Source organism: Channa argus, chromosome 15, assembly GCF_033026475.1.
Source record: "Channa argus isolate prfri chromosome 15, Channa argus male v1.0, whole genome shotgun sequence".
NCBI lineage: Eukaryota > Metazoa > Chordata > Actinopteri > Anabantiformes > Channidae > Channa > Channa argus.
Window position 1 is genome coordinate 11062069 of NC_090211.1, and position 26264 is coordinate 11088332.

Here is a 26264-nt window from a genome sequence, read left to right on the forward strand (position 1 = left end):
CAAACAAGTCAGCTGTTGAACACAAACTAAAACTACATTAAAACAAACCTGTGTTCATGTGTCCAGCTCCATCAAAGTGGGCACTGTTGTTTTCAGCATATTTCCTCTGGAAAGTCACTTAAATCCATTGTGGTTGTTTTTTTTTTTTAATTTACAGCTGTCTTATTTTTGCAGCACAATTTCAAGAAACTAACTGGAATAGCTTAAGTTACTTTTACTCTAAGAATGCAAAAGAAAACATAGATTTAGCCTTCAATACAGTTTTACTTGCAAATTTTTAATGAATAAAACATTTTTCAAAATTGTAAATGCTCTGCATTCTCTCACACCTTGCACAACACAAAATTGCAATACAAGTATAACGAAAAGTGAGAATATCACCATCTTAAATCAGACTGAGACCATTGTTTTAGTACATTGGTTAACTGTTGCAATTGAATAAGCTTATTATATTGTGAGAATATGGTTAACTAAAGTCAATCTTGTTGAACATCTAGAATATGATCAAATCAGCGGGAGATCAAACTGTTGTTGCTTACGGTGTAGGATGTGAAAACGTGCATGCCTGACTAAAGGTAGTTTGAAATGAAAAGGCTCTTCTTGCAACTGTGTGGAAACTGTTTTTTAATCGATCAGTCAGTAACAGATTTTTAACTAAATGTGAAATTGCCTGAAGTTCGTGAGGGAAAAGAAAAAAACAAAACAAACTGACAACTCTTTATTTTGATAACAGCCATTTTTTTACCACAGTAATATTTAGCCTCCTCCAGGAATATGTTGGGTAGGATTCCTCAGTTGTTTGAAGGTCTGCAAAACAGTTAAAATACAATTGGCAGCAAGAAGGAAAAAATACAAATACACTTAGCTGACAACTTTGAGAATTAACTTACTTGGCCCATTCAACGTTGAGAATAAGATGATCATATCCAAATCCAGACACTCCTGCAATTGCTCTGGCTGCATCCTCCCGACGATGGAAACTGATAAAGGCAAAGCCCTGCAGGAAAGTAGTAGAAGTAGGGATCTGTGAGACAACTGGACAGTGTGGCATAGACATTAAAAGTGCAGGGCATAAGATGAACACTGACCTTTGACTGTCCAGTGTTCTTGTCCTTGGCCAGATAGATCCTTGAGATGGAGCCAAATGGTCTGAAAAGCTCCTGCAAGTCAGTTTCACGAGTGTCCTCAGACAGGTTGGTCACACGAATGGTGGCATTGTCATCCGCTGTCAAGTTCAAACATATATTGGGCAATATTGTTTCTGCTGTGAAAGTACAAAATGTGAATATAGAGCCAGGAGGTACACCAACTGACACCCACCTCTTCGGTTAGGCTGCATAGACTCTCCTCTTCGTGTGCCCCCATCCCTCAAACTTGGGGGCACATACTTCCCAGTCTTACTCTGCGCAGGCTGTACAGGTTCTGGTTCCGCTGGTGAAAGAGAGGAAAGACACAAATAAGTCATAACATTTAAGTACAACCAAACAACCACAAAATCTAACAGCACACCATGAAAACAAATTGGAATTTAATGATGTGAAAGGTTAAATAATGGTACCAGAGCCAGCGGGTTTATCCTTGTCTCCAGTCGAAAGCCCAAGCTGTTCAGCCAGCTCCTTCTGCATGGGGCCAAGAGTGTCCTTGTATGGACAGCGGGTGGTCCAATGATCACCTTTACAAATACGACAAGACACGATCTTCTGTCCTTTCAGTTTGTTCATAGGATCCTCATCCTGGTCTTGGGCATTCAAATCCTGCAAGAATTAAGGTAAGGTACTAAATCACAAGCTAACCTGAGTACATTCCAAATATAAACCACGGCTTGGGCATATAGTGATCTCAAATACACCAGTAAGTCAGTGACTGGTCACAAAACAACAAACAGTCATAATGCTCACAGCAGATCCTCACCTCTTTGCTGGAAATAAAAGTCATGAAGACATCATCACTAACTGTGGTGGTAGCAACATTTGGACCTGGTGCATCAAACTCGGAATTACCAAATTTCTTCCAGTTCTGAAATGAGTGAATAATACAAAATGTGACACTTGAATTTAGCCAGTCTCAATAATTTTTTAAATGAATGCAGTTTTAACAAAGTTTTATATATATATATGCAAACCTTTCTTCTGGCAACAGCTTTTGATGCTTTTCTCGTCTCAACCTTAAAGGTTCGCACTATCTAAAGAACAAAGGGAACATAAGATTTTTTTGATTATTAGACACAAAATAATAAATCATGAAACTTATATGATACTTAATAACATTTACAAATGTCATAAGGGATGTAATCTAAAGCTTTACTTGATGTTGACCGCAACCTTAAGAGTTTTTATTGTTTACTGTGGTTTGCAATCCAAATAATATGGCATACAGGTCAATACAGCTATTGCTTTATGATTTTACAAGTTAAATAGCAGATATATGCAATTTAAGATCTGACGAATAACAAAGAAAAACAACTTAAGACATTTGAGATTTCTACCATAGCTTAGTAGATAACTAATAAATGCCTCTTTAAAACAAGATAATTTCTAGTTGCAGTCAATAAATGCAGCTGTAAACAAACCGTACAGTAAAAACATTTGACAGATGAAACATAAACCTTAATAAAAGTCACAATACCTTAAACTTCTTTCCATCATCGTCAATTTTGAATTCTGTGATAGTTTTTATATTTCCTTTGATGGTTTCCTTGGGGGAAGGTAGTGTGCCTGTAAAGAAATAGTCAAATTAGACATAGAATAAAAAAAGTGAATTGCGTTTCCTAGTTCACTTTTGATTTTTTTGGTTTGATAAAATATACTAATAGAATACATTATTTATTTTATTTAGATATATTATATTTATAAATTATAATATTATTAACAAGTGTTCCCTCGGACATGATGATGTGGGATATTTGTCACACACTGCGACAACTTTCAATGAGCCTTTTCAACTAGGCTGAGTTTCACAATTCTCAACTATTTTTTAAATAATACTTTAGAGTCTCCTTATCTAAAGTGAATCTGAAATGCCTAAGCATTGTCATACTGGATCTAACCATGTCTAAAGTGGTCTACAAATGAGAACAGCAACAGCAAAACCTAAATGTTTAGATTTTAATATTAAAGCACAATTTCTACAAATTGGAACATTTTGCAGACAGCATTGAGGTTGTTTCTAGAACATATAAACACATTGGTAAAATAACAGGTAGAAATTGTCACTTTGTAACATAACTTTCCCTAACTGCTGTGTCAGAAGCTTCAAATCAAATACCAACAGCAGCCTTCATCTACAAACAACATTGTTTGCCGTTAGAAACTACAAAATACTAACGTAAGACGGTTAAGGTTAAAATTAGTGCCCTGGTGACTTAATTGGGAGGCTCTGAGAAAAAAATCCCAGACTAATCTAGTTGTGTCTTTCATTTTTATTTGCATTGTCCAAGAAAAAATCCCTTGCTCACACAGCGGCACATCAAAGGCAGACTGAAGTTTGCTCATTCAAGATCTGAAACACGAGAATGAGCTTAGTGTTCTTTGGTCTTATAAGACCAAGCTTGAGCTGTTCAGACCCTGGGTGCTGCTTTTTTCAGTGGATGAAGGGAAAGGCCTTTAACTATGAAAATAGTTCCCATAGTTAAACATGGTGGTAGGAGCATATTGTTGTGGAGTTGTTTTGCTGCTGCCAGGCCCAGAAAACCTTGTTTGGCTGCACATGATCATGAAGAAAGATTATGTTGACATTTTGAAGACTAGAAATCTTCTGATAGCTGCTGGGTTCTGCACCAATGACCAGAAGCTTTGATCCCTCAAGAGATATGAGCCAACCTAGTTAGTAATTACCATTATGAGGTTGTTGTCAGTTATGAGAATGTTCACACAATTTACTATCAAATGTCAGAGGATTTCACGGAGCTCCATGGAAAAATAATGGGGTTGTTTAATTTCCTAAAGGGTGCTAATTCGGGGGGGCAGACACACTCTCTACTTTTAAGACTAGGCTTAAAACCTTCATTTTTGATAAAGCTTCTAGTTAAAACTGCTCACTCAACCTGAACTAGCTCCTACTTAAGATACTATAGGTTTAGAGGGTTGGGAGACTCCCGCAAGTGCAATTAGCTCCCCTCCTCTTTATACATTTAATTGTCAACACTGTATGCTATTAATTTTGTGTCCTACCAACCTGTATAATGTTTTGTTGTCGTTTTGTTGTTGCTTTGTGTTGTTGTTTTGTTGCTCTTTTCTTTTCTCCCTTCACTTTCCACTCACCCCAACCGGTCAAGGCAGATGGCCGCCCACCCTGAGCCTGGTTCTGCTGGAGGTTTCTTCCATTAAAGGGAGTTTTTCCCTCTCCACTGTTGCCTAGAGCTTTCTCAAGGGGGATTTGTTGGGTTGCTTCTACATACTTGTGGAGTCTGGACTTTATTCTGTAAAGTTCCTTGAGATAACTTTGTTGTAAATTGGCGCTATATAAATAAAGTTGAATTGAAAATTGAATTGAATAATCATTTCGATCTTAACCGTAAGCTCACTTGGCCGTCACCCTAAACTGTCATGCTGGTTAGACTGTCAGTGTATTAAACCCAATACATAACATCTCCCTTTTAAATATAGACTAAAACAGACCTTTCACCCAGTCAACGTGAAAATATAATATATCGATTGCCGTTTGCGCACTTACAACTGCCATACATTAAGTTGGCTTACTAGCTGTCTTGCTAATGCTAAAACTGTAGTGGCTGCTACCGAATGACAATGTCTACGTCACCATTAACATGCAGAAGTTTCGAGAACATTCATCTGTAAATCATCAAGAAATGTAAGTCACTCAAATGTATGACTCGCATCTTTTAAAAATGCATATATTTTAGCTCAATTATTTCATTCGACCACCACGTGGGAGTGGGAGCCGCCTGGCCTCGGCCTCCTCCTGCGAGCTCCATACTACAAGAGATATGCTAGCGTTAGCTAACTAAGCTAAGCCTTTCTCTTTTTTTTTTTTACCTTCATCACCTTCTTCCTCGACTTGGTCTGCCCAGCTGGGCTTGGAGCTACAGGGGAGAAAATTATATACAATATTAGATGAATAGATTACATCTACATTGTACAATAAATCTTAATTATACCCACTCGTCGTATTCAATAGACGGCATCCTCTCAGCTAGCTTAGCTTTAGCAATGCATAGCGCACAAGAGCGCGAGCTGGACGGAACCGCCACTAAACAGTCTTCCTGGCCTTTATTTTCGCAATAAAAGTACCACTGTCGTTGTCTTTCGCAATAAGAGTCCTACTTTCTATCACTTAACATTTTCAAATATTTCACTCGGGATCAGACAATAATTTGTGAATGTCTCACTTATGGTAAATGTGTCATCATATTATCATCTTAATAGTTTGTTGGACATATCACAGAGGCTGAATTGGTAAGTAGGCAAACATGCAATAGAGGCACCAGACAACAGGCCCAACAAGCTCCAGGTTTACTCCATATAAATTGGTTGTACATAATGTGATTATTTATACATTTGTAAAATATTTGTACAACTAACTAAAGTACAATATCTATGTCAGGTGCTCTATTCTCTATTTTGCAACCCCTGATCTTGTTGAAGGATCCTTTCTCCATTCAACTTCTGAGATGCTCATATTCTTATACCAGTTCATGCTTTTTGCTTAAGGATTGCTGAATATTTACTGCTTAAGTCAGTCATATAAATCAGAAAATCTGAGCTGCTTGTAGCCATAGATAATTTTTGGTTAGGAGTCCAAAAGTTCCACATATTTTCATTACAAATGCTGGACACTGCATCAAAGATAACTTGATTAAATAGTTTTTATTAAAGTGATTTTTGTAAAATTACCTAATTAAAAAAAATATAATAACGCAAAATGCATGTGATTACACATTAACAACAAGCAAAGACAAGGCTTTGTAGAGGGTAAAATGATAATAATATATTAAAAAACGTATCCTGATGTAATTGATTGTGCTTCTTTATCAAATTTGGTCAGTTCAAACAATCCCCATTTGACTATATATTCTTTCTTCCAATGAAGGAATTTACAAAACTCCCACTGTTTAAGACATCATGTCTGATCTCCTGGAGAGTCCTAATGGTGCAGCTACATTGAAGATTTGCTACAACGGAGTGCTTAAGTCTTGGTTACAAGACAAACCTATATTGCAAAAGTGCCTCGTAAGGTGCCCTTACAGTAGAACAAATGCAAAAAAGACTGTTGAGTAGCTGTGACTAACACAGGGACAGTTGGAAAAAAAGCAAGGCAAGGAACCTTCAGGACTAGAATTGAGAAACACTGCTCAAAGAAAGCCTTACAGTGATTGAATGTATCTTTTAAGCATTTTGAGGCCAAAGTTTGTGCTTTATTGTGTACTGTTGCCATGGTTACTGCTTATATAGTGCTTTAATCCAAAGTTCATTAAAATGTTGCATCTTATTCACACACACACAAACACACACATGATGATGGCTACAATGCAAGGTGCTCAGCTGAACTACCAGCAGGGTTCAGTGTTCAGCTGGAGGTAACATATTGTTCTCCCTGTCAGATGCATGTTTTTCTCTTAAGACAATGAACATTTTCCCCTCTCCCATTTGCAATTTGTGCATGACGTTGATCTTATTCATCCATCTTGGTTTGTTTTCTACCTGCAAGATGTGTGCACATCGGGAGTTTTTCCCTCTCCACTGTTGCCTAGGGCTTGCTCAAGGGGGATTTGTTGCGTTGCCTCTACATACTTGTGTAGTCTGGACTTTATTATGTAAAGTACCTTGAGATGACTTTGTTGTAAATTGGCGCTATATAAATAAAGGTGAATTGAATTGAATTGAATTGAATTGAATTTTCATTATACACACTCTAATAAAAACAATGGATGCAGCAGTACTGGTGCACTCAAAGCTTTTTTCACATATTCAGGAGGTTTGTCTGTTTAATATTCCTTTTGAAAAATCTAATTAAACAAAATTTGCATTTCTAGAAGGAAGGCATCAGTAATGGTTGCCATTATGATTATAGTTGCCCTGCTTACTGTACAGACAGTTTAACACAATGAATCCCGGATGTTTGCCCCACAATGGTAACCATCCAAACACTGGGCTGGAGTCTTTGGGAGATTGGAGTGAGAGGGGTTCTTCAACACAACTGTCATCAAACCTGAAACCATAGGCAAAGCATGTAAAACCACCTTTTTATACATTAGGTTAATATTTGTTTTAGCTGTAAGTCCGTTCTTTGTATAATACAGTGAAACATAATTGAAATCAAATTAATTAAATCTGTTGAATCCTGGCTTTAGATTTACATTTAGTCATTTGGCAAATGCTTTTATCCAAAGGAACTTACAAGTGAGGTACAAGGCAAGCAAAAATCTAATTCAAGAAGAAAACATTTAAGCGGATTGCTATCAGAAGAATAGTTTCAGTTTCATGTGATATGAGTGCAAAAAAGAAGAGATAGGAAGGTGCAGAAGAGATCTGCTTTCAGCAGATTCTAACATTCTTTGGAAACAAAGGTAAAATCTGAAATTAATTTAAAGCTCACTCAAAAAAAAGACAGAAGGAGTGTGTTCTTAGCCTTTGGTCCTGTCAGTTTTTGTTTCACTGGCCAACTACAACCATGCTACTAAAATTGTTGAGTTCTCTTTTTTTAGCAAGAGGGTTAAAATCAATAGTTGGATCAAGTAAATGCAATATGGAAGGAGACACTGGATTTCTTTGAAGTCATTAATTTGGTGTGGCAGATGCAACTTTACTGCTCTGCTAATATACCACAACTCTTGTAGTTGTTTTTATTTTCAGTTGATGCTGCCTGGCAAAAAATGGTCAAGACAGCAGACGAGTAGCAAAATTCCAGCCGTAAAAAGACAGAAAATTGTCAGGCTTTCCACCTCTTTATTTAAAACCTTTGTGTTTTCTCAGATTATTAGACATTTAAAGTTAGTTTTTTGAGTGAATACATGTGCACATTATTTTACATTACATCAAATATTATTTACAGTTACAGATTTGTGTATAGACATACAAGTCTGAGTACAGACATACAAATCTGAGTACGCGCACACAAGTACAGATGCACAAATCCCAACAAAGACACACAAGTCCAAACACGCATGCACGAATCCCTGTACACATACAACTAATTTTGCTACTATTCTACTTCCAGACAAGACAAAATGAATGACTAGCTGTTAAACACAATGGAGAATATAGCAACCTAAGAAAACAGAAGTCTCCAGGATTTAAAAAAGTGTATTAAAAGTGTATTACATTCAATTAGCCAGAAACAAAAAGAAACAACAAAAGTAGTTAATTGTCAGGGAAACAATGTTTGTTTACAGCTATTGGAGCTGCAAGGTACAGCTAGAAGCCTGCCTCTACACTTAGCTTCACAGTAAGAGTCCTACATCACCCTCAGTTTCCAGAATTTTATTTGGGGACTATAATGTGTTAATGTGTTGCTTTCACTCATGGTGCATCATATTATCTTCATAGTTTGTTGGACATAGAATAGAAGCTGGATCACTAACCAGACAAAGCAGGCAACAGCCTTGAGGCACCAGGTTCCTTCCATATACTCTTCGATTTTATCAATTGCAAATTTGTGAGATATCTGTCTGTTCAATTAAAGTGCAATGTGGGGTCATCTTTCCTCTATTTTGCAACCCCTGGTCTCGATGAAGGATCCTGTGCCAATTCCAGATTTGAGATCCAAGATTTTTTATACTTTTTGGTTGTTGATTGCCGAATATTTTTACTTTTTAAATCTCTCATATAAAACTAGAAAATCTAAACTCCTTGTATGCACAGATCATTTTTGATTAGGAGTCCAAATGTTTCATTACATATGCAGGAAACTGCTGCCTCAAAGATAACTGGCTTGAATAATTTTTATTAACATAATTTTTGTGACTTACTGTATCTGAAGTGCTATTGAAATCATGTAAATAATGAAACAATATCATGAAACAAAAATCATGTGATTACACATGGTTCTGGTATGGATTTTAGATCATATGAAAAACTTTCTCCATCTATAACTCTGCAGTATCTCATATTATCACATATTGAGCCAAACAAGAAGAATTTCAAGCTGAGGAGCAATGATGTTAAAAGTAAAGTCTTTATTACATGTTTCCATGTTAACAAAATAAAATCAAACAATACAGAAACAAACAACAACGTTGGACAAGATGAGTATTAAAATTTGAATAAAAATAAAAACAGGAAAAATACTTCAGAGAAAAGTGGCTACGCAGCAGCTACTTCCTCATCTCTATATTGCTGTTGTCCTCTGGGCTCTTCCCACAACAAGCTACTCTTATACTGTCAAATAGAGCCATGTAAAGGACCGGGTGGATACACATGTTCAGAATTGCCAATCCTTTGCCCACTTGGTACATGTAATAAACCCAACAGATAGCACGATTTTGGAGTTTCAGATAAAAGTGGTAGATCTGAAAGAAATGGTAAGGCAAAAAGGACAAAGCATACAGCACTACTACTGACATGACTAATAGGGCTATCTTACGTTTCTCCAGTGTGGTGATGCTGACATTTTTCCATGCCACACGAATCACCACAAAGTAAGAAGTGAAAGTAACCAGAAAGGGAATAAAGCACCCAAACACTGCAAGAAAGATTCTATAAGCAAAGTGGGCCCTTTCAGATTTGTTTCCCAAATCGGACACACATATAGTGTTGTTGTTTCTATCATTGTGAGTTGTGGCAAATTTCAGCACAGGGTAGGAAATGACTCCTACAGTGATCCATATAATGACACTGATGAGTTTGACATGGATAGGCTCTACACGGGATCGGGTAAAGAAGGGACAAGTGAGGGCCACACATCGGTTCACACTTATCGCCATAATGAAGAAGATGCTCACATACAGGTTGCAGTTGAAAAGAAATCTCTCAACTTTACATGCAGTGTCACCAAAAATCCAGTGTTTCCCCATTGAGTAGTAGACAATGAGCAATGGCAGGGTCAGGACATACAGCAGGTCACTGATGGCAAGGTTACAGGACAGGACAACACCAGTGTGCCAGTTTCTCCTCTCCCTGACAACCAGCAGCCGAAGGGCAAACAGGTTTCCTGCCAGGGCCACAATGAACTCTACCCCAAACATTGGGGGTAGAATGGCTATTTGAATCCCCTCACATTCGGAGATATTGGAAGCCATTTTACTGTTATTTATACAGTAAAGTTGCTTTTAAAATGTGTGTGGTTCGAAATCTGTAAATGGATATAGATTTGTAAATTAAATACCATCTTAAAAAAGAAACTTGCCTTAAAATGTATTTTTCTTAAAAAATGCTGGTTAATTTTAAGCACAAATTGTTTGATTTGTTTTCTTTTTAGTAGGCTGCTATAAATGTTAACTGTTAGAAGTGTTCAAATTTAAATTCAAATTAGAAAATGTAAAGTGCAACTTACCAGCGGCTGAAATGCAGATGACTGTTAGGCGAAGTGCTTAAAGTGTCAGAATTGATTTTCCTTTTGATAAGGAAAGCGTGACGAACAGCTCAAGCATCGTTATGATGGCAGACGTGTTATTGAGAAATGCAGAGTCTATTGCCTACAAACCGGAAAGACGCTTCCTCTTGCCCTCTGTTAAAAAAATGTTATTTAAAGACGCAATCTACATCGCATTTGCACAGGAAAAAAAACGGGGTGGGTAATAACCGCAGCATGACAAAACAAATAAGTTGTTGGTATATTTTGTAGAACACATCAGGATGAAGTCTTAGCAGCTGCTATTTCAGAGGCACATTAGTTTTACACACAACTGACCATCACACCGCTACTGCCACCGAAATAGCTGCTTCTGGGATTTTCTTCCAAGACCTCAAAACCTGCACTTACTGGTAATTAATAGAAAATGTAGATATAATATAACGCAACTTCAGTGCATACTTGACATTAGGAAAATGTGTTCCCTTTCCTTTTAGACAGGTGTATCAGTTTGTTTATAATGTTACTCGCATTTCTAGTTTTGCATTGTACACACCTTCTTGGCAGTTCCCCAAAACCGAATTTCTTTTCAACCACACACACTCACCACGTTAATACAACCTGGTTTCATTGTTTGATGTTTACATAAAAAAAATATTAAATAAATACTGAAGTTTCATTGTTTTAACCACTTGCAGAAACATAGTGGTTAAAAATCAGGCCAACTTTCACCAACAGTGATGCTTGACCCTTATTTGTTATTGTACGCTTCTCATAATGATGCAGTTTTGATTACTTTTACTTAAAAAAGTAAAACGTTTAATTTGTTTTTACACCAATAGTTGCACTTTGAGTATTTGTGTAGTCCTACCACCTAGTCTGCACACTTTATCACACTGTGCTTCAAATGGGGCTATAATATATTGTCTTACACACAACCAAAAAATAAAAAAATAATTACAAAAACTGTTGAGACCATTTATTAGTACAACTACATTTTAAATATTAAGCAATGCACTGTGAACAAAAAGCCACTTTAATGTGTTTAGTTCATCTGAAGATTATTCTGCATGACACAGTCTCAAATACAACCATTGCTCATAGCTGAGGCACTAACAGGTAAATGGATTCTTGTACCTGGTGCCAGAGCACATCTGTACATTCAGTGTCCTAACCCCAAAGGAAATGTGTGTTCAGCCCTTCCCCTTCCTCTTTTTGTAGTCTTGCTTTGCTCCTGCACCTCTCTTCTTAAAGGCTGGCTTGCCTTTCTGACCTTTCAAATTGAAGCATTTGTCCTTGTTTTTATTTCCAAACATTTTCTTTCCTCCTTTTTTCTTCCCAAATTTGTTTTCCATATCCCCAGCCTTTGTGGATCTGAAAGTCTTTCCTCCAAACTTCATTTTCTTTCCCGGTGATTTCTCTCCATCCCTTGACATGTTTGATCCTTTTCTGTGTTTGTCTCCGAGTTGTCCCCCTTGACCGATTCTCTTTGGTGATTTAGCAAATTTGTCTTTTTTCAACGAGTTACAAGAAGACAACTTCCTCTTCTTTGCTGACCCATAAGGTTTTTCTCTCCTCTTTGTGGCACTAGGAAACATGTCTGCACAAAAAGACTCATGATTAATACATTATTCAAGACAACATCTCAGAGAAAACAATTTATAGTACACTAGTTATATTCACCTTCATCTGGCTCCTCTCCTACAGCCTGTCTGTAGTACTCCACCTCATCATCAGATTCAACAGCAGACACTCGATCATCCTGCATCCCAGGATCCTCGACCTCACTGTCCTCTTCCACTTCAGCATATTTCCGCTTAATACCTTCTAGACTGTTTTTCCTGTTAGCAATAGGGAAAAGGTTTTATAAATGAACAAAGTAAAAAAAAGTTATAAAAGAGAGATGTACAAGACCAACTTACTTAAGCTCTTCTCGTTGCTCTTTTTTCTTAGCCACATTCTGTTCTTGCTTCTTGCGCCTATCTTCCTTCTCCTTTAGCTGGGCCTCCTTCCTCCTTAGTATGTCCTGTATCTCTTCCTCTGTCTTGGAGACTGTCAATGTAGCAAACAAAATTCTAAATGGAGGAACAGTTTGTGTTCTAGAACTTCTAGATGTATCAATGTGTTTACTTTCAGTAAGAAATCAAAAGGTCACACTAATTTTTTTGTCATGTACACCTGAGCACTAAGAACAAGGGTGAATGAAGAAGTGACTTACTAACTGCATGATAAACAACATTCCCCTCTCCCATGCCTTCTTGAATCTTCATCAGCTGCAGAGTCATGCGAGGACCAATCTGATGACATCACAAAGCAAATTTCAGCTTCATTATAGGCACCAATTAAAAGTGATTAAATAAAAAAAAGTTGCAAGCTCTGTATACTTACCTCAGTCAAACGGACAGCACTCTGTTGGGAGGCCATGTTACCCCTTCCAGAGTACACCTGTGGTAGTTCAGTTATGTTGTGCTCCCCGTCTTGTTCTGCTTCACTTTCTGAAAGGTTTGCGCCCCTGAGAGTAGTTAGAAGGCACAAAGCTGTTACAAACCTACACCACCAATAATGCTGCAGATGTTAGAGCAGTTGGAGGAGCTGTTTTTGACTCAGGACTACAAAAATTGTACCTTCACAAAAACCTTACTTCATCAGCAGTTCACTGATATCCTCAAACTTGTTCATGTTGGGGAACTTCTCCTGCATCAGCTTCTTGACTCCACGGCTCATGCCGACAGGGACAACCTTGAGGCTGCTGCAAGTTGTGAACAAGATAGTTTGAGTCAGTCTGACATGTAACCAAAAAAAACAAAACATAAGTATGGTTGTTATATAGAGTGCAATTAGAGTGTTCACTTTGATCGTACATCATCACTGAACAATTGTTTTACAATATGTCATCATCCGAGCTCAACCATACTTACAAGTTTTTGTTTTTTTTTTTGGCAAAACAAGGAATCTAAATACTAAAGATTTAATATTTTTACTTACTAATGCCGAAATTCTATTTCCTGTGACATTGGGTTGTAATTCAGCAGCACACACCTCTTGATGTTGTTGAGATTCACCTGGGAAAAAAACAAAAACATTCACATTTACTGCTACTTTGTAGAGTATATACTGAACTTTGACACCTGCAAACTGTTTAAGCTTTAAAGAGTCAGAAAGCGTTTACTTTTGAAAAATCTTCATGTGAATTCCGAAGACTATACCATCATCATGCCAACAAAGCTTTAAACCTCTCAATATGACAGTATCACAACGGTTAAACTGGCAAAACGTACCTTGTGCACATTAATGGAAGGAAACATGTTTTGGAACATTGTGGCCATGAGTTTGACATGCATGCCATCAGACCCAAAATTATTTAGGATGAGCAGGGGATGATGTGTGAACTGCTGCTCATGCATCCTGTGCTTCTTCAGGGATGAAACTACATCTTTGATGAGAGAATACTGTAAAAGAAATAAAGTTACGTGAAGATGGAAAAAAAATAAAAATCACTGTAAAACACAAGACGTTGTCTGTTTGAGCACATCAGTGCGTTTACTTTGAAAAAAATCACTGTCAGTCAAACATTAAACTGTCATCACCTGTGCCCATCTATCTATGTGTTTTAGTGTTTGATTTACAACTCCATAGAGAGCATTTACCTTGAGCACTCTGAAATTAAGTGTGGGACCTTTGGGAAGGCGAGCAAGTCTCTGAAAGAAAAACAAGTCATAAGATGGGTAAAGATACAAACATAAAGGGCCCAAGAACGATTTCTGATCTGATGTGATCTCACCATGTTAACACTACTGGGTGTCTTGCTAAAGATCATGAAGTGTGTCACTCCCAGTGGTCCTGCGATGGCCACAAAGTCTTTCAAGACATTGTTTTTCCTAACCTGTTAAGAAAAAAAAGTAGACAGTTCAAGTATACTGAGTGTTTAACATCATAGGCCAAATGTACTTTCAATATGAAACATAGACAGATTTTAATATACAGTCAAACCCTAAAGCCCATATTAAGCAGCTTTTACAGCCCTGGCAATAGAAGTTCACAAATCAAAATACAACATTAGAGCATCTTTCAGAAGTTATATGAACTCATGTGCGGGTTGTAATGGACAAACCTTTAGGGACTCTGCAGTGTATGGCTCCATGACTCTCCGCATGTCCAGGATGAGCTCACCCACGTTTTTTCCGACCTGGCCCCGATGAAATACGAAGGAGTGTGGAACACTTCCGTAGGTCTCATCGGCCACATGGTGAGCTAATGTGCGAGACTTCTTTTGGTTCTTGGTCTTAAAGCACAACAAACACATAATAATTATCAAGAAAAAACGCTAAAGCGTCAGCGAGGGAAATTAGTTTGGTTAAAATTGTTTTAACTTAAACGCTTCACGGGAACTTAAAAGTAAGATACTCCCCAAAGGTTAACCCAGTAAAAACTCTCTCACCACCAAACACAAGTATGTAATTGTTTTCCTATTTTGTACAAAGTAGACAGTAAACTATTAACAGTTGCTAAATAGCTCAGTAAGTTCAAACCAAGCTAACACTTTTCTGCTAAGGCTAGCCAACTAGCACAGCCCGTTACATACCTTTGATTTCCCCATTGTTCAGCAAAATGTAGAAGTTGTGAATTTAGGCAAAAAGTAACGTTAATATTAACTGCTTAACGTCCGTGGTTATGCTGCAATGACAAATGACATTCATTATATTGACAAAATACTACAGCCAACTGCGGAACACCCTAAAAAACACGACGTCTTCCACATGGTTCTGTCACTGTGCTACACGCTAATATGTCCGTGGAACAAGGAACAAGTATGGTGGTAGTTCCTGCCTTATCCAAATACATTACGTACAAGGGGTCGAACTCATAACAACAATTTTGGTGACATACGTTAGTCTTATTTTAAATCATATGTTTTGTTACAACATAACCCACGTAATTTAAAAATACGCGTATTTAAGTGTGGGTATCAAACTTTACATTATAATTCCACGTCATAATTCACCTCACTGTACTGAACAACAGTATTAGCATATTTCTGAGCATATGTTAGTGACAAGTTACTACAATCCATTCCTTTAATAAACAACTTAAACTTCATGGGTTTTGTTTTGTTAACCTCAGTTTACCAGTTATTGATCGATTTTAAAAGATATGAGTGCGCTCTAGTGACCACAATGAAGACCTGCAACACAGTGCGAAACTGTAACAACACTATGTTGTGGCATTGTTTACTGTGGCTGCATTTTTTTAGATATGTTTACATTTTAGTCAAATTCAGTAAAAGTTTCCTGTGTCTGCAGCAAATGAACACGGCAACATTCACACCATAAGACAAAAGCTATGAATCTAACTAAAGATAGTTGAGTTGTTAACTGGAAGGATAGTAGGTTTCAGGCAGAGGGAGGAGACATCCTAAGATTCCTCCAATGACCATCAAGCTAATAACCAAGTACTGGGTCTTTCAGATACTGTACTTTGTAATTAGTTGTCTCCTTCTTCTGGGCCTCGGAGACAGAATCCCTAGAGGTACAAGGAGTAGTTTACCTACAGAAGAAACTTTGTTCTTCAGCATTTTTCTTGAACTTAGCTTTTAATTTCACATCAGCTTGATATTTTCTGTGCACCACAGCCAACTTTTAAGAAGCAGCTCAATGATGTGATGACTTTAAAAGGTACAATTTTTGAAATGTGTTTTTCTTGATTCTTCACCTGTGAGTTCTGGGAGCTGCTGCACACATTGGAACAAAAACACCAAAACACTTTTCAGCTGCCACAGTAAGTTATGAATAGTCTTTTTCATAATATTCTATTTCTAGGTAGACAAAATACTTCCATCTATTGTTACCAAATGTTGCACATACCCATATTAGTCATTAGATAGTTAAATGGTATGATACTGTGTTTTTGCAAATAAAATAATGGAGAAATACTGCTCCAGAAATAAATATTTCTTTGAAAATTCTACTACATCTACTACTCTTACTGGTGACGTGCCTCGATGAGAAAGTCAGACTTGATGATTATTGTGTAAGATGTAAATAGTGATCAATTTGGATTCATGTGTTCATGATGTTGGCCGTGGTTATTGGGGTTGCATAAGGGGCTGACCCATCAATTTCCCATGGGACTGAAATATTTTATATCTGGCTGGCTTGTATTGACTGTTGTCCCTTCTCTGTTGACCAGCATATAAACTCCAACCAGAGGGAATTGTGTATACTGTAACTTTGCAAGGAAAACTGTGTTATGACCAAAAACCCTCAAAACCCTCAAAACCCACAACACAGTTTTCCTTGATTATAAAATGTGTCAGAAAAGCTCTGAGTGATAAATGACGAGTTGAACATTATCAGCTGTTGTTTATGTGTTGTTATCACTGTGGTAATTCTTATCGTGTTCTCTCCTTTACTACTAGGGTGTCATTAGAAGTCCAAGAGATTCATGGAGAAGACACTGACAGTAGGTCTGACTCTTTTCCTAATAGTCTATCTAGATGCACTGGGAGCTCGAGGACTGAATGCAGAAAACACTCAGAAACGTTCATTAACATCTTCAGAAACCAAAGCAGCTCGTTATTCTTACACCTTCATCGTTCCACAGCAAAAACTGACAGAGGCGCTATGTTTGAACACACACACTGCTACTACCAACCACTCTGAGGTGGCAGCACTGTGGATGGAGCTTAGGCAGCAGCAAGAACAGCTGGAGAAGCTCCGGGGCCAACTGGAGCAGGAGGGGGCCCTTGCTATGGAGATAAGAACCCTGCACAAAGACATTAACAGCATGAATTTTCGCATTGCCCAGCTCTATACCCAGCTAATACATGAAGTCATACAAAAGAAAGACCAAGCTTTGGAGCAGCGAAGGGTGGAGAACCTCCTTCTAAATGCTACAACACAGGTGAACAGAAATCTGCAGTCTTTGTTGGGGTTTGTCTCACATCAGAGCAAACCTGCATCTCATCTCAATCTTTGTTTCCTTACTTATTTATTTATCTGTATGTACATCTCAGATGCTGCAGGTGTCCAGTAATTACAAGGAGCTGGAGAAGAAATATGGTGCCCTCACCTCCTTGATGAACTCCCAGAACCAGCTTATTGCTCATCTGGAGAAGCAGTGCCAGAGCAGGGGCTCCACTCATCAGTCCTCTCTGGTAGGGAACACACTGTGTTCTGCATGTTGTAAATTTACAAAGAGTTTGTGCTCAGCAACTGAGAATGTTGTCTGGACAGGTGACGACTGGACCAACAAAAAGAGAGTCTAATGTGAATTCCAATAACAGCTCTGAAGCCAATGGAATGACTAATAATGTTCAAAGGGACCAAAGTGCTCCACCACCACAACAAGGAGAAACAGCGGAAGGTCATTCCCTTCCCACCATCGCCACAACCAACACTCCCACGGATCCTCCTTTCATTAGTTTCACTGTCACAAAGACTCCAGGTACACCCTTGTCAAACATGCCTTTTAAGAGAAGTACTTGATTAGATCCCAACTGGTGTATATAAGTGCGTCAGTCATGTGTCAGAATTGCTAAATTGCTCAGATAAGCAGCAGAAGCTGATGGAGTCAGTGACCTGCTGGTAGGAGCCCTATCTCTCTGAGAATATGTAAGCAATGCCAAAAGCAGCTGACAGGTCTTATCAGAACAGAGAAAGTTAATAATAATAAACCACACACACAGGCACCACAACATCTCTTGAAACCCTATATATGAAATGAGTAAGTGGAGAAAAAAATGTATTCTTCCAACAAGTCAACACAACCAACATAAAACTTGATGTGTGTCAATGACCACTTCCAAAAAGATCTGATGAAAGACACTGCTAGATCCTAATTGTCCACTAAGTCTGGTCTACAAATGCTTGTCAGGATGGACCATTAGCCACTATCACTTGGGGATTTATTTATACATTGTTTTCTATGCAGATTCCTATGTCTGTCTTATCAGTGTGAACACGAGAGACTGAACATGTATTAGGAAAAAACATGTAATAAATTAATAAACTGAAGCTGGGTATCTGTGAGTTCCGTGATGCTAAAACAAACAGAATTCCAAAGCCCTCAATAACCAGTACTGTTCTGTTTAAAAATTTTCTTTATTATGTTGTCCAAAAACACATAATAATATAACTACAATGTAGTAAAGACTTTCAAACTATTGCATGTATGAAATAAGACATATCTGCATTTTGCTTTGCTTATTATGTTTCACACACTCTCACATCCATGTTGTGTCCTGACTCAGGGCCATGGCGGGACTGCCAGCATGCGCTCGATTCAGGTGAAACCACCAGTGGAATCTACCTTCTACGCCCGGAGGGTACGGACCGGCTTCTGCAGGCATGGTGTGAGCAGAGTTACGCTCATGGAGGATGGACAGTCATCCAGAGGCGACAGGATGGGTCTGTTAACTTCTTCAGGACTTGGGAACAGTATAAGGTGACTTCATGAGTTTTTAAAATCTGCTGTCACCCTGGGTACATCATTATTTGTATGTCAGAATTAGAGGAGTCTAGAGTCAGGCTAATGGGTTTGTGAGTCTACATGGTGGCACAGTGATGCTTCGAGCTAAATCCAATAGTTGTTGAGCTGCTTTGGTGGGGACCAAAGTAGTGGACCGCCTGACCCTGGAGCCACACACAGCCTGGAGTTTATCTAAAAATAAGAAAGAAATTATAGGAAATTCTAATTCACAAAACCAGATAGCTAATATTTTTCAGAATAATCTGGTTGGTTGATGTGTTACAGCAAGGATTTGGGAACCTAGATGGGGAGTACTGGCTTGGTTTGGAGCATCTCTACTGGCTAACAAAACAGGCCCACTACAAGTTACGGGTGGCACTGGAGGATTGGCAAGGCCGGCAGGTGTTTGCTGAGTATGACAACTTCCAGCTGGAACCGGAAAGTGACTGGTACCGACTGCGGTTAGGACAGTACGAGGGGAATGCGGGGGACTCCCTCTCATGGCACAGCAACAAGGCCTTCACCACTCTGGATCGTGACAAGGACAGCTATATAGGTTCGCCCTCCCTCTGCTTGTGTGTTGGCTGCGTCTTAGCACGCTGACTTTTTTAGTTAACAACTGTTTCTTCTTTTTACTGTGTTCTCAGGTAACTGTGCTCATTACCAAAAGGGAGGCTGGTGGTACCACATGTGTGCTCACTCCAACCTGAATGGTGTGTGGTATCGGGGTGGACACTACCGTAGCCGATACCAGGATGGGGTCTATTGGGCAGAGTTCCATGGGGGGGCCTACTCTTTGAAACGGGTTTCCATGATGATGAAACCCTTAAAGTGACACAGCTGCATTATGGATATGTCGAAGGTCTATGATGTGATTTTCAAAGGTTTTCTAATTTCTAATGCACCTTAATAAAAATATTCCAGAATAGTTACTTTATGAGAGTTTTTCAAAAAATATATAAACAATTGCACAACAGGAAAGAGGTGTGTCATTGTGCTCATATTTCCGTTTTTAAGTTTCCGTTTCACTGTGGCACTGAATTTCCTCTTTTATACTTTTATACGTGACTGTCAGAAGCAGGTCATCATTATCAGGCCTCGGTCTCATCCAGGATTTATCCTCTCCATTTTCTAAGGCAGCATCCTGTAGAACATTCACCAAATTCCTCCTGCATACTGATTTAGCATTCAACATCTGAAAATGTTGGGCCTTCTCATCCACGTGTTTTTACTGTCTGGTGAGTGACAATGATACTCAACAACAGCTCTCTGTGTGTCTTATGTATTCTTTTTTAAATATATATATATAAATATATATATATATATATATATATATATATATATATCAGGTATGTTGTGGCTAGAGGTGAAACCTATTAAAATGCTATGGCTGTTCCTTTTTTACTTACTATTTCGGTAGCTCCAGTGATGGCAACTACCTCAAAATTATGCAAGATAATTAGAGTTTGTAAATTAATACTTTTTTTCACTAGTAATGGTGATGTTTTATCAGGGATAATCTTAAATAGTTAACTTGTTTAGCAGTCACATTTTAAAAGAAATACAGTAAAAGCAATGACTTCTTTGAATATAACTTTTAAAGTGGGAGAGGTTAGTGTTAGTTTGTGGTAAAATTTCCGCTAGAAGATCTGTGACAGTTGACTCATGTTAACCACATCAGCTGCATAGATAAATGCAGCGGATGGATATTTTGAAGTATAAAGGCATATTACACTAACGATTTTATATACTCTTGATATATTAGACACTATACTTTCAGTAAACTAAAATAAAAAAACTTTTCTGTCTGGAAAAAAGCCTCTGTCTTCCTTTGTCGGCCTACCTTTTTTGAGCATGTTTAGGTAAATTATGCCACTACATTAATTATATGTTTATAATAGTTGCAATAGCAAGAACCAGTAATAAGAACCTACACTTAGAGTGTGTCAGCACTAATCTTGAACAGTGGTGAAGCATCCTGACAAAGATGAAAGGGTTGCGGCAGAAACAGCATCTGACTTAAAAAAAACAAACAAAAACAAAAAAAACATGCGCCAAATCAAAGTGTGGAACATGTTCCGCTATGGCGACCTCTGAAGTGTTGACCTGAAAGCTGTTGACTTGATTAAATGTACTTAGTTCCCCCATAATTATAATATTATGCGGGAGATGAGCTAGATATTGAATGGTGTGTGATATCTGTGTAAGAGTAAGTGACAATCATCTATACTTATAAAAATAAGTCTGATGAGTTACTTGTGTTATTTGAGTTTCCTGGGAGCAGTGGAGGTTGCGGTGTTTGATGGCAGCAGAGGACCCACACTACTTCACACACCATGGGTGGGGCAGCCTGAACATGCCGTTTAGGGCCCTCAGGATTTCCTGTGATGGTTGGAAGATGGTTGTCAGTCTTGACCAACAGTTAATTTTGCTCTTATAAAACTGGAGGGTGTTTGTGGTAATACCACTGAGCAAGTTGTTTGATTATAGATCGATATTCATTCTTCTTTCCATCCGTGATGGACTCCACAATAGCTGAGTCTTCAGAAAATGTCTGTAGGTGACGGTGTGCCAAGTTGTAGGTAAAGTGTTAAACTGCACAGCAGATCTGTCTGTCTTGACCATGACAGTGTGCTGCGAGGTAGAATTCAGCCTTGCACAGACATGCATCAGTGAAAAGAGTACCAATACAAACACAAGTATTTTGTCTATCAACAGATGTTGTCAGTGCATGCCCCGAAGACCTCAACCCACTCAGCCTGGATCCACCTATGGTTGTAGAACAATTTGGACGGGAGTATATGGTAAACTGCACCAGCAAAACGAATGACCATGAGGGGATGTACTGGTATGATGAAACTGGGAACTCTGACCTAGAGAATGAGAGAAATTTTCTTGCCAAGTCAGTTTCATTATCAAACTGGAATGTGACAGCCACATGCAAAATAAAGCTGAAGAGTTCTCTCGAATGCAGCAGAGATGTTGAAATCACTGTTTACAGTAAGTTGAATTTCAAACTATTATTATGAAACAAAAAAGATCATTAACAACAAAATAACTTCACTACGTAATTTTGTTTTTATAGAGAATCCTGATGTGGTCACCTTGCATCCTATAAACCCTGAAAATACCATGGTGGAAGGAAAACAATACGAGCTTCTGTGTGATATCGCCAGTGTGGCTCCTGTGCGGAATCTCAGTGTGACCTGGTACAAAGACGAGCAAATCGTCAAGACAAGTTATTTTACCAACACAACTAAAATACCATTAAACGTGTCTTCTATTCTGCCAGTTACCATGAGCAGGGGAAAAAATGAAGTTAAGTTTAGATGTGAGGCTCAGCTGGACTTTAAAGATCAATCTCCTGTTTCTTCTGACATAATCAAAGTTTTTATGCACTGTGAGTAAACATTGAGTATTAAAAAAACAACTTAGATAAAAATTTTGGTTATCTGTCATGTAAAGACTTGAATGATTAAAAATATATAATTTGCCTCCTCAGATGCTCCTGAGTTCAACAACAAAACTAGTGATGTTCTTAATGTGCAAGAGGGTGCTAATGTCACCTTGAACTGTGAAGCTGATGGTAACCCAGCTCCTGTCTATTATTGGAACAGTGGTGAGGGCATGGCCACTTATAATCTCACTATTGCTAAAGTACACGCTGATGTAACCTACAATTGCACAGCTGCCAATTCTCTGGGAATAATAACTAAAGAAATACACGTTAATGTGATGAAAACCTTGACCACACCTACTGCGGTCATGACCACACCCGACGCATCAGCACCAAAAGGTATACTGTACATTTTTGTGCCCTTAACATTAGTTTCGTTTCAGAATATGTATCACTAATATCTTTGTTTGTCAACTAGCAGATACAGCTGGTGAACATTATTTAATGTGCACCAACATGAGAACTGATTGAATATGTTTACATTTCAGAGGACCTCTGCCCCATAACACTTACCCCAGATACACTTGTTGTGAGATTTGGAGATTCAGCCAGAGTTAACTGCAGCACTTTGACCCCAGAGTTTGGAATGGGCTGGGAAGCCGTAATTGGAGGCACCCCAATAACAGACTCATCCTTTGTCACCTGGGAAGTAGAAAAACTGGAAATCTGGAAGCCAGAACCTTTATGTTTCATCAATCTAAATCACACGCAGTGTACAGTGAAACCAGCTATCATTGTTTATAGTGAGTATAAATGTTATCTTCTGAATTCATATTAAATGGTGTGTGTGTGTGTGTGTGTGTGTGTGTGTGTGTGTGTGTGTGTGTGTGTGTGTATGGGTGAATGGGAAGCAACATTGTAAAGTGCTTTGGATAAAAGCGCTATATAAGCAACTATTTACCGTTTACTTCTGTCTACTGCTGTGGTGCTACTGCTTCTGCCAACTACTGCACAAACAATGGCTGATGCTACCACGGAGTCAGGAAACTGTTTGAGGAGTGTTCTACACACTCTGTATGATCTCAGTCTCCTCAGCAGACAGAGTCAACTCAGTTCCTTTGGTACAGGGCAGTGGTATTGTCTGTCTACTCCAATTTACTATTTTGGTATACACCTAGGTATTTATATGCCCACTCTGTGAATGTTCATTGGTTTCATGTGGGGATGGTCCTTTCTGCAAAAATTTACCAGTAGGTTCTTTTTTTTACTGTAGTAATATTATTTTTGTACTTTAAGTAAAATGTAGATTATCTTCCAAGAATTGTTCCTTAAGTAAAAGTTAATTGGTACTTTAAGCTAATACTTGCACTTTTACTTGAGTATTGAGTATGTGTACTTCTACCATTTTGCTGTGTTTGGGGCTGATATTTGTCCTCCGTGAAATTATTAAGACCAGTATTAATGTTGTGGCTGATCGGTTTAAAACAACAAGTCTATTAACACATGTTTTTTTTATGATTGTGAAATTGTATGGATTCAGTTTTTATTTCCTTTGTTTTAATACAGAGCTTCCAGATTCTGTGTCAGTCTCCGCGGTAGTTCCTGGGCCGATGGTGGAGGGCAATGAGTACCAACTCAGATGTGACATTTTCAATGTCGCTCCTCGACAGAATGTCACTGTGAAGTGGTACCAAGGCAGTGAAAATGTGGCAATACATACGTTCAATGACACTATGAACAATTCAAGTCCCCTAGGAAATGTAAGCCATACCTGGAAACTGATGGCTGGGAGAGATAACCATGGAAAACATTTCACATGCAAAGCTGAGCTGTACCTAGGACCACAAGGACCAAAGCCTATTCCTACCGTAACATCAGATTCTTACACTGCTGTTGTTTACTGTGAGTTTTCCACTCATCACTACTGTATCTTTCTTTGTCACACACATACCCCTCAGCTAATATCAATTTTGATTTGTACCGGTGTTTATTTAAAGATAAGCCAGTGAGGGGAGCTTGCCAAAGCCACTTTGCTGGTGTGGAGCGTAACTTCAGTGTGAACATGTTGTCCTGTCAAGTCGATGGGAACCCTGCACCCACAATTTATTGGTCCTATCAGGGAAAGCAGATCAATGCCTCTGAGCCTCTAACCAGGTCTCAGTCAGGAATTTACACAGCTGAAATGAAAAATCATCTGGGCTCGATCAACACCTCTGTTGATATCACAGTCGAATGTGAGTGCATTAGACCTTCTCAAATGTATACAGTATAGTATATAGTACACAGTATATCTTTCAATACAGCATAGAAACAGTAAACACAAATATGTCCATGATTACCACATGCACTCTACAAAAGTTTTCCTTTTTCTATGATGTCTCTGAACACTACTTTGCTACATTGTTCACAGATGGCCCTATATTTACCTGTAATGATTACTATGAAGTAGAAGAGAATGATGAGCCCCAACGTGTGATGTGTGAGGCACAGGGAATACCTACACCCAACATAACCTGGTTTAAAGGTGGACAAAAGATGGGTTCCCTGGTGCACTGGACAAAGGGTGATAGTGGAAAATACTTGCTTGAAGCATCCAACAAACACGGAACGGTCAATCACACGCTACATCTTAATGTTTCGTGTAAGTTTTAATATTTGGAAATAAAAATGCAATCTTTGTATGTTTTTGTAGATTTGGACTTTTGAGGTTATGAATGAAACATGGAGAATGTTATTTCTTTTTTTCAAACTGGACACTTTTCTCCACAGATGCTCCTACATTCAAGCAGCAAAATGAGAAGATGGGAATGAAGGAGATTAGTATGGGTGGCAATGTGACTTTTGAGTGCCATGCAGAGGGAAACCCTGCCCCTGAGATCCACTGGCACTTCACCCATGCAGACAATGTGTTTGTGACCACTTGGGGGAGCCATATGACAATAACTATCAGAGAGGCCACGTCTACTAATGCTGGTGATTACATCTGTGTTGCCACGAATAAAGTTGGGAATGCGACCAGATCTTTCACATTGAAGATACAAGGTAGTATTATTAACTTTGTTAACTGTAGTATTAATTGATAAGTTTTCAATTCATAGACAGACAGGGACAAACATTCATGGCATTAAGAAGTGGGGGGATTCACTTACAGTTGATGTCATTTATCTTTGTTTGTATCTTTCTTACAGGTGAAATCAGTGAATGGTGGAAATTTCCATTAATTGTCCTTATCATCATCAGCATCCTGATCATCATCATTGTTATTATCATCGTCCTCTATAAAAAAAGTAAAAAATATGGACAATACAGTTTTATCAATGCCAACAATGGTCAACTTATACCTCTAAATGGAATGTCCACAGGTAATAAAGTGTAGGATATGTACTTGGCTACTTGCTGAATGTATAAAATTAATTCAGCCAGGGGACTGAACATGCAATCACCTGTATCATTTGTCTTGGATGGATGTAATGGTCATTATTTTGGTAAAATTTAGTATCTCTATTTTAAAATTTTTAGATTTCTCTCTCTCTCTCTCTCTCTCTCTTTCTCTATATATGTATATATACTTATTTTCCATGTAGTTGATTACATATAAAACTATAATTTTATCATTAATAGTTATCCTATAGCTATTTTTTAACTCTTCCATTCTGAGCATCTGTACTGCTGACTGTATAACTGTATACACATAAAATAACTGTAAAATTACGTTTTAATGGCTTACCTTATTTGCTTCATCTGGGTATGATCTTCTGAACTTGATTTTGAATTATCTTGGAAGTTAAGGTATGAAATAACAGAACAGACTGACAATGGACTTGTATAGTTTTGTACACACATTTCAAATAAATCATTCAGATTTCAGTCCGTTTCCCATGGATTGAGTAAAGAATTAATTGTGAGTAATGTGTGAGCACTTCTGCATGTGTTC

General features: G+C 38.2%; 5 protein-coding genes across 7 annotated transcripts; 2 read left to right on the forward strand and 3 right to left on the reverse strand.

The window, feature by feature from the left end:
* Positions 1–705: 705 nt before the first annotated feature.
* eif3g (eukaryotic translation initiation factor 3, subunit G) lies at positions 706–5233 on the reverse strand. The gene is made up of 10 exons (XM_067477331.1): positions 5121–5233; positions 4995–5041; positions 2626–2714; positions 2123–2182; positions 1912–2016; positions 1559–1754; positions 1321–1431; positions 1089–1225; positions 891–997; positions 706–807 (listed from the first exon to the last, which is right to left on the reverse strand). Exons 1-10 carry the CDS (start codon positions 5141–5143, stop codon positions 792–794), a joined length of 891 nt encoding a protein of 296 aa, XP_067333432.1. The 5' UTR covers positions 5144–5233; the 3' UTR covers positions 706–791.
* Positions 5234–9113: 3880 nt separating this feature from the next.
* p2ry11 (purinergic receptor P2Y11) lies at positions 9114–11078 on the reverse strand. Its single transcript, XM_067477330.1, has 2 exons — positions 10450–11078; positions 9114–10248 (listed from the first exon to the last, which is right to left on the reverse strand). Exon 2 carries the CDS (start codon positions 10193–10195, stop codon positions 9272–9274), a length of 924 nt encoding a protein of 307 aa, XP_067333431.1. The 5' UTR covers positions 10196–10248; positions 10450–11078; the 3' UTR covers positions 9114–9271.
* Positions 11079–11431: 353 nt separating this feature from the next.
* On the reverse strand, positions 11432–15256 carry ppan (peter pan homolog). The gene is made up of 12 exons (XM_067477329.1): positions 15050–15256; positions 14579–14749; positions 14249–14350; positions 14115–14165; positions 13746–13916; positions 13453–13529; positions 13109–13216; positions 12856–12979; positions 12686–12764; positions 12390–12519; positions 12151–12308; positions 11432–12067 (listed from the first exon to the last, which is right to left on the reverse strand). Exons 1-12 carry the CDS (start codon positions 15062–15064, stop codon positions 11661–11663), a joined length of 1593 nt encoding a protein of 530 aa, XP_067333430.1. The 5' UTR covers positions 15065–15256; the 3' UTR covers positions 11432–11660.
* Positions 15257–15928: 672 nt separating this feature from the next.
* angptl6 (angiopoietin-like 6) lies at positions 15929–19768 on the forward strand. 3 transcript variants are annotated; one of them, XM_067477335.1, is made up of 8 exons: positions 15930–16242; positions 16883–16926; positions 17068–17367; positions 17480–17620; positions 17700–17910; positions 18716–18909; positions 19219–19489; positions 19581–19768. In XM_067477335.1, the coding sequence occupies exons 2-8, from the start codon at positions 16909–16911 to the stop codon at positions 19766–19768; spliced, it is 1323 nt and encodes a 440-aa protein (XP_067333436.1). In that variant the 5' UTR covers positions 15930–16242; positions 16883–16908. The 3 variants fall into 3 exon arrangements, with proteins under 3 accessions (XP_067333435.1, XP_067333436.1, XP_067333437.1); XM_067477336.1 differs by having other exon boundaries at positions 15931–16242; positions 16883–16930; XM_067477334.1 differs by having other exon boundaries at positions 15929–16242; positions 16883–17367.
* A 77-nt stretch (positions 19769–19845) lies between these two features.
* icam5 (intercellular adhesion molecule 5) lies at positions 19846–26197 on the forward strand. Its single transcript, XM_067477333.1, has 10 exons — positions 19846–20171; positions 21652–21933; positions 22019–22333; positions 22436–22729; positions 22879–23133; positions 23897–24232; positions 24328–24564; positions 24741–24971; positions 25100–25372; positions 25519–26197. Exons 1-10 carry the CDS (start codon positions 20135–20137, stop codon positions 25704–25706), a joined length of 2448 nt encoding a protein of 815 aa, XP_067333434.1. The 5' UTR covers positions 19846–20134; the 3' UTR covers positions 25707–26197.
* The last annotated feature ends 67 nt before the right edge of the window (positions 26198–26264 follow it).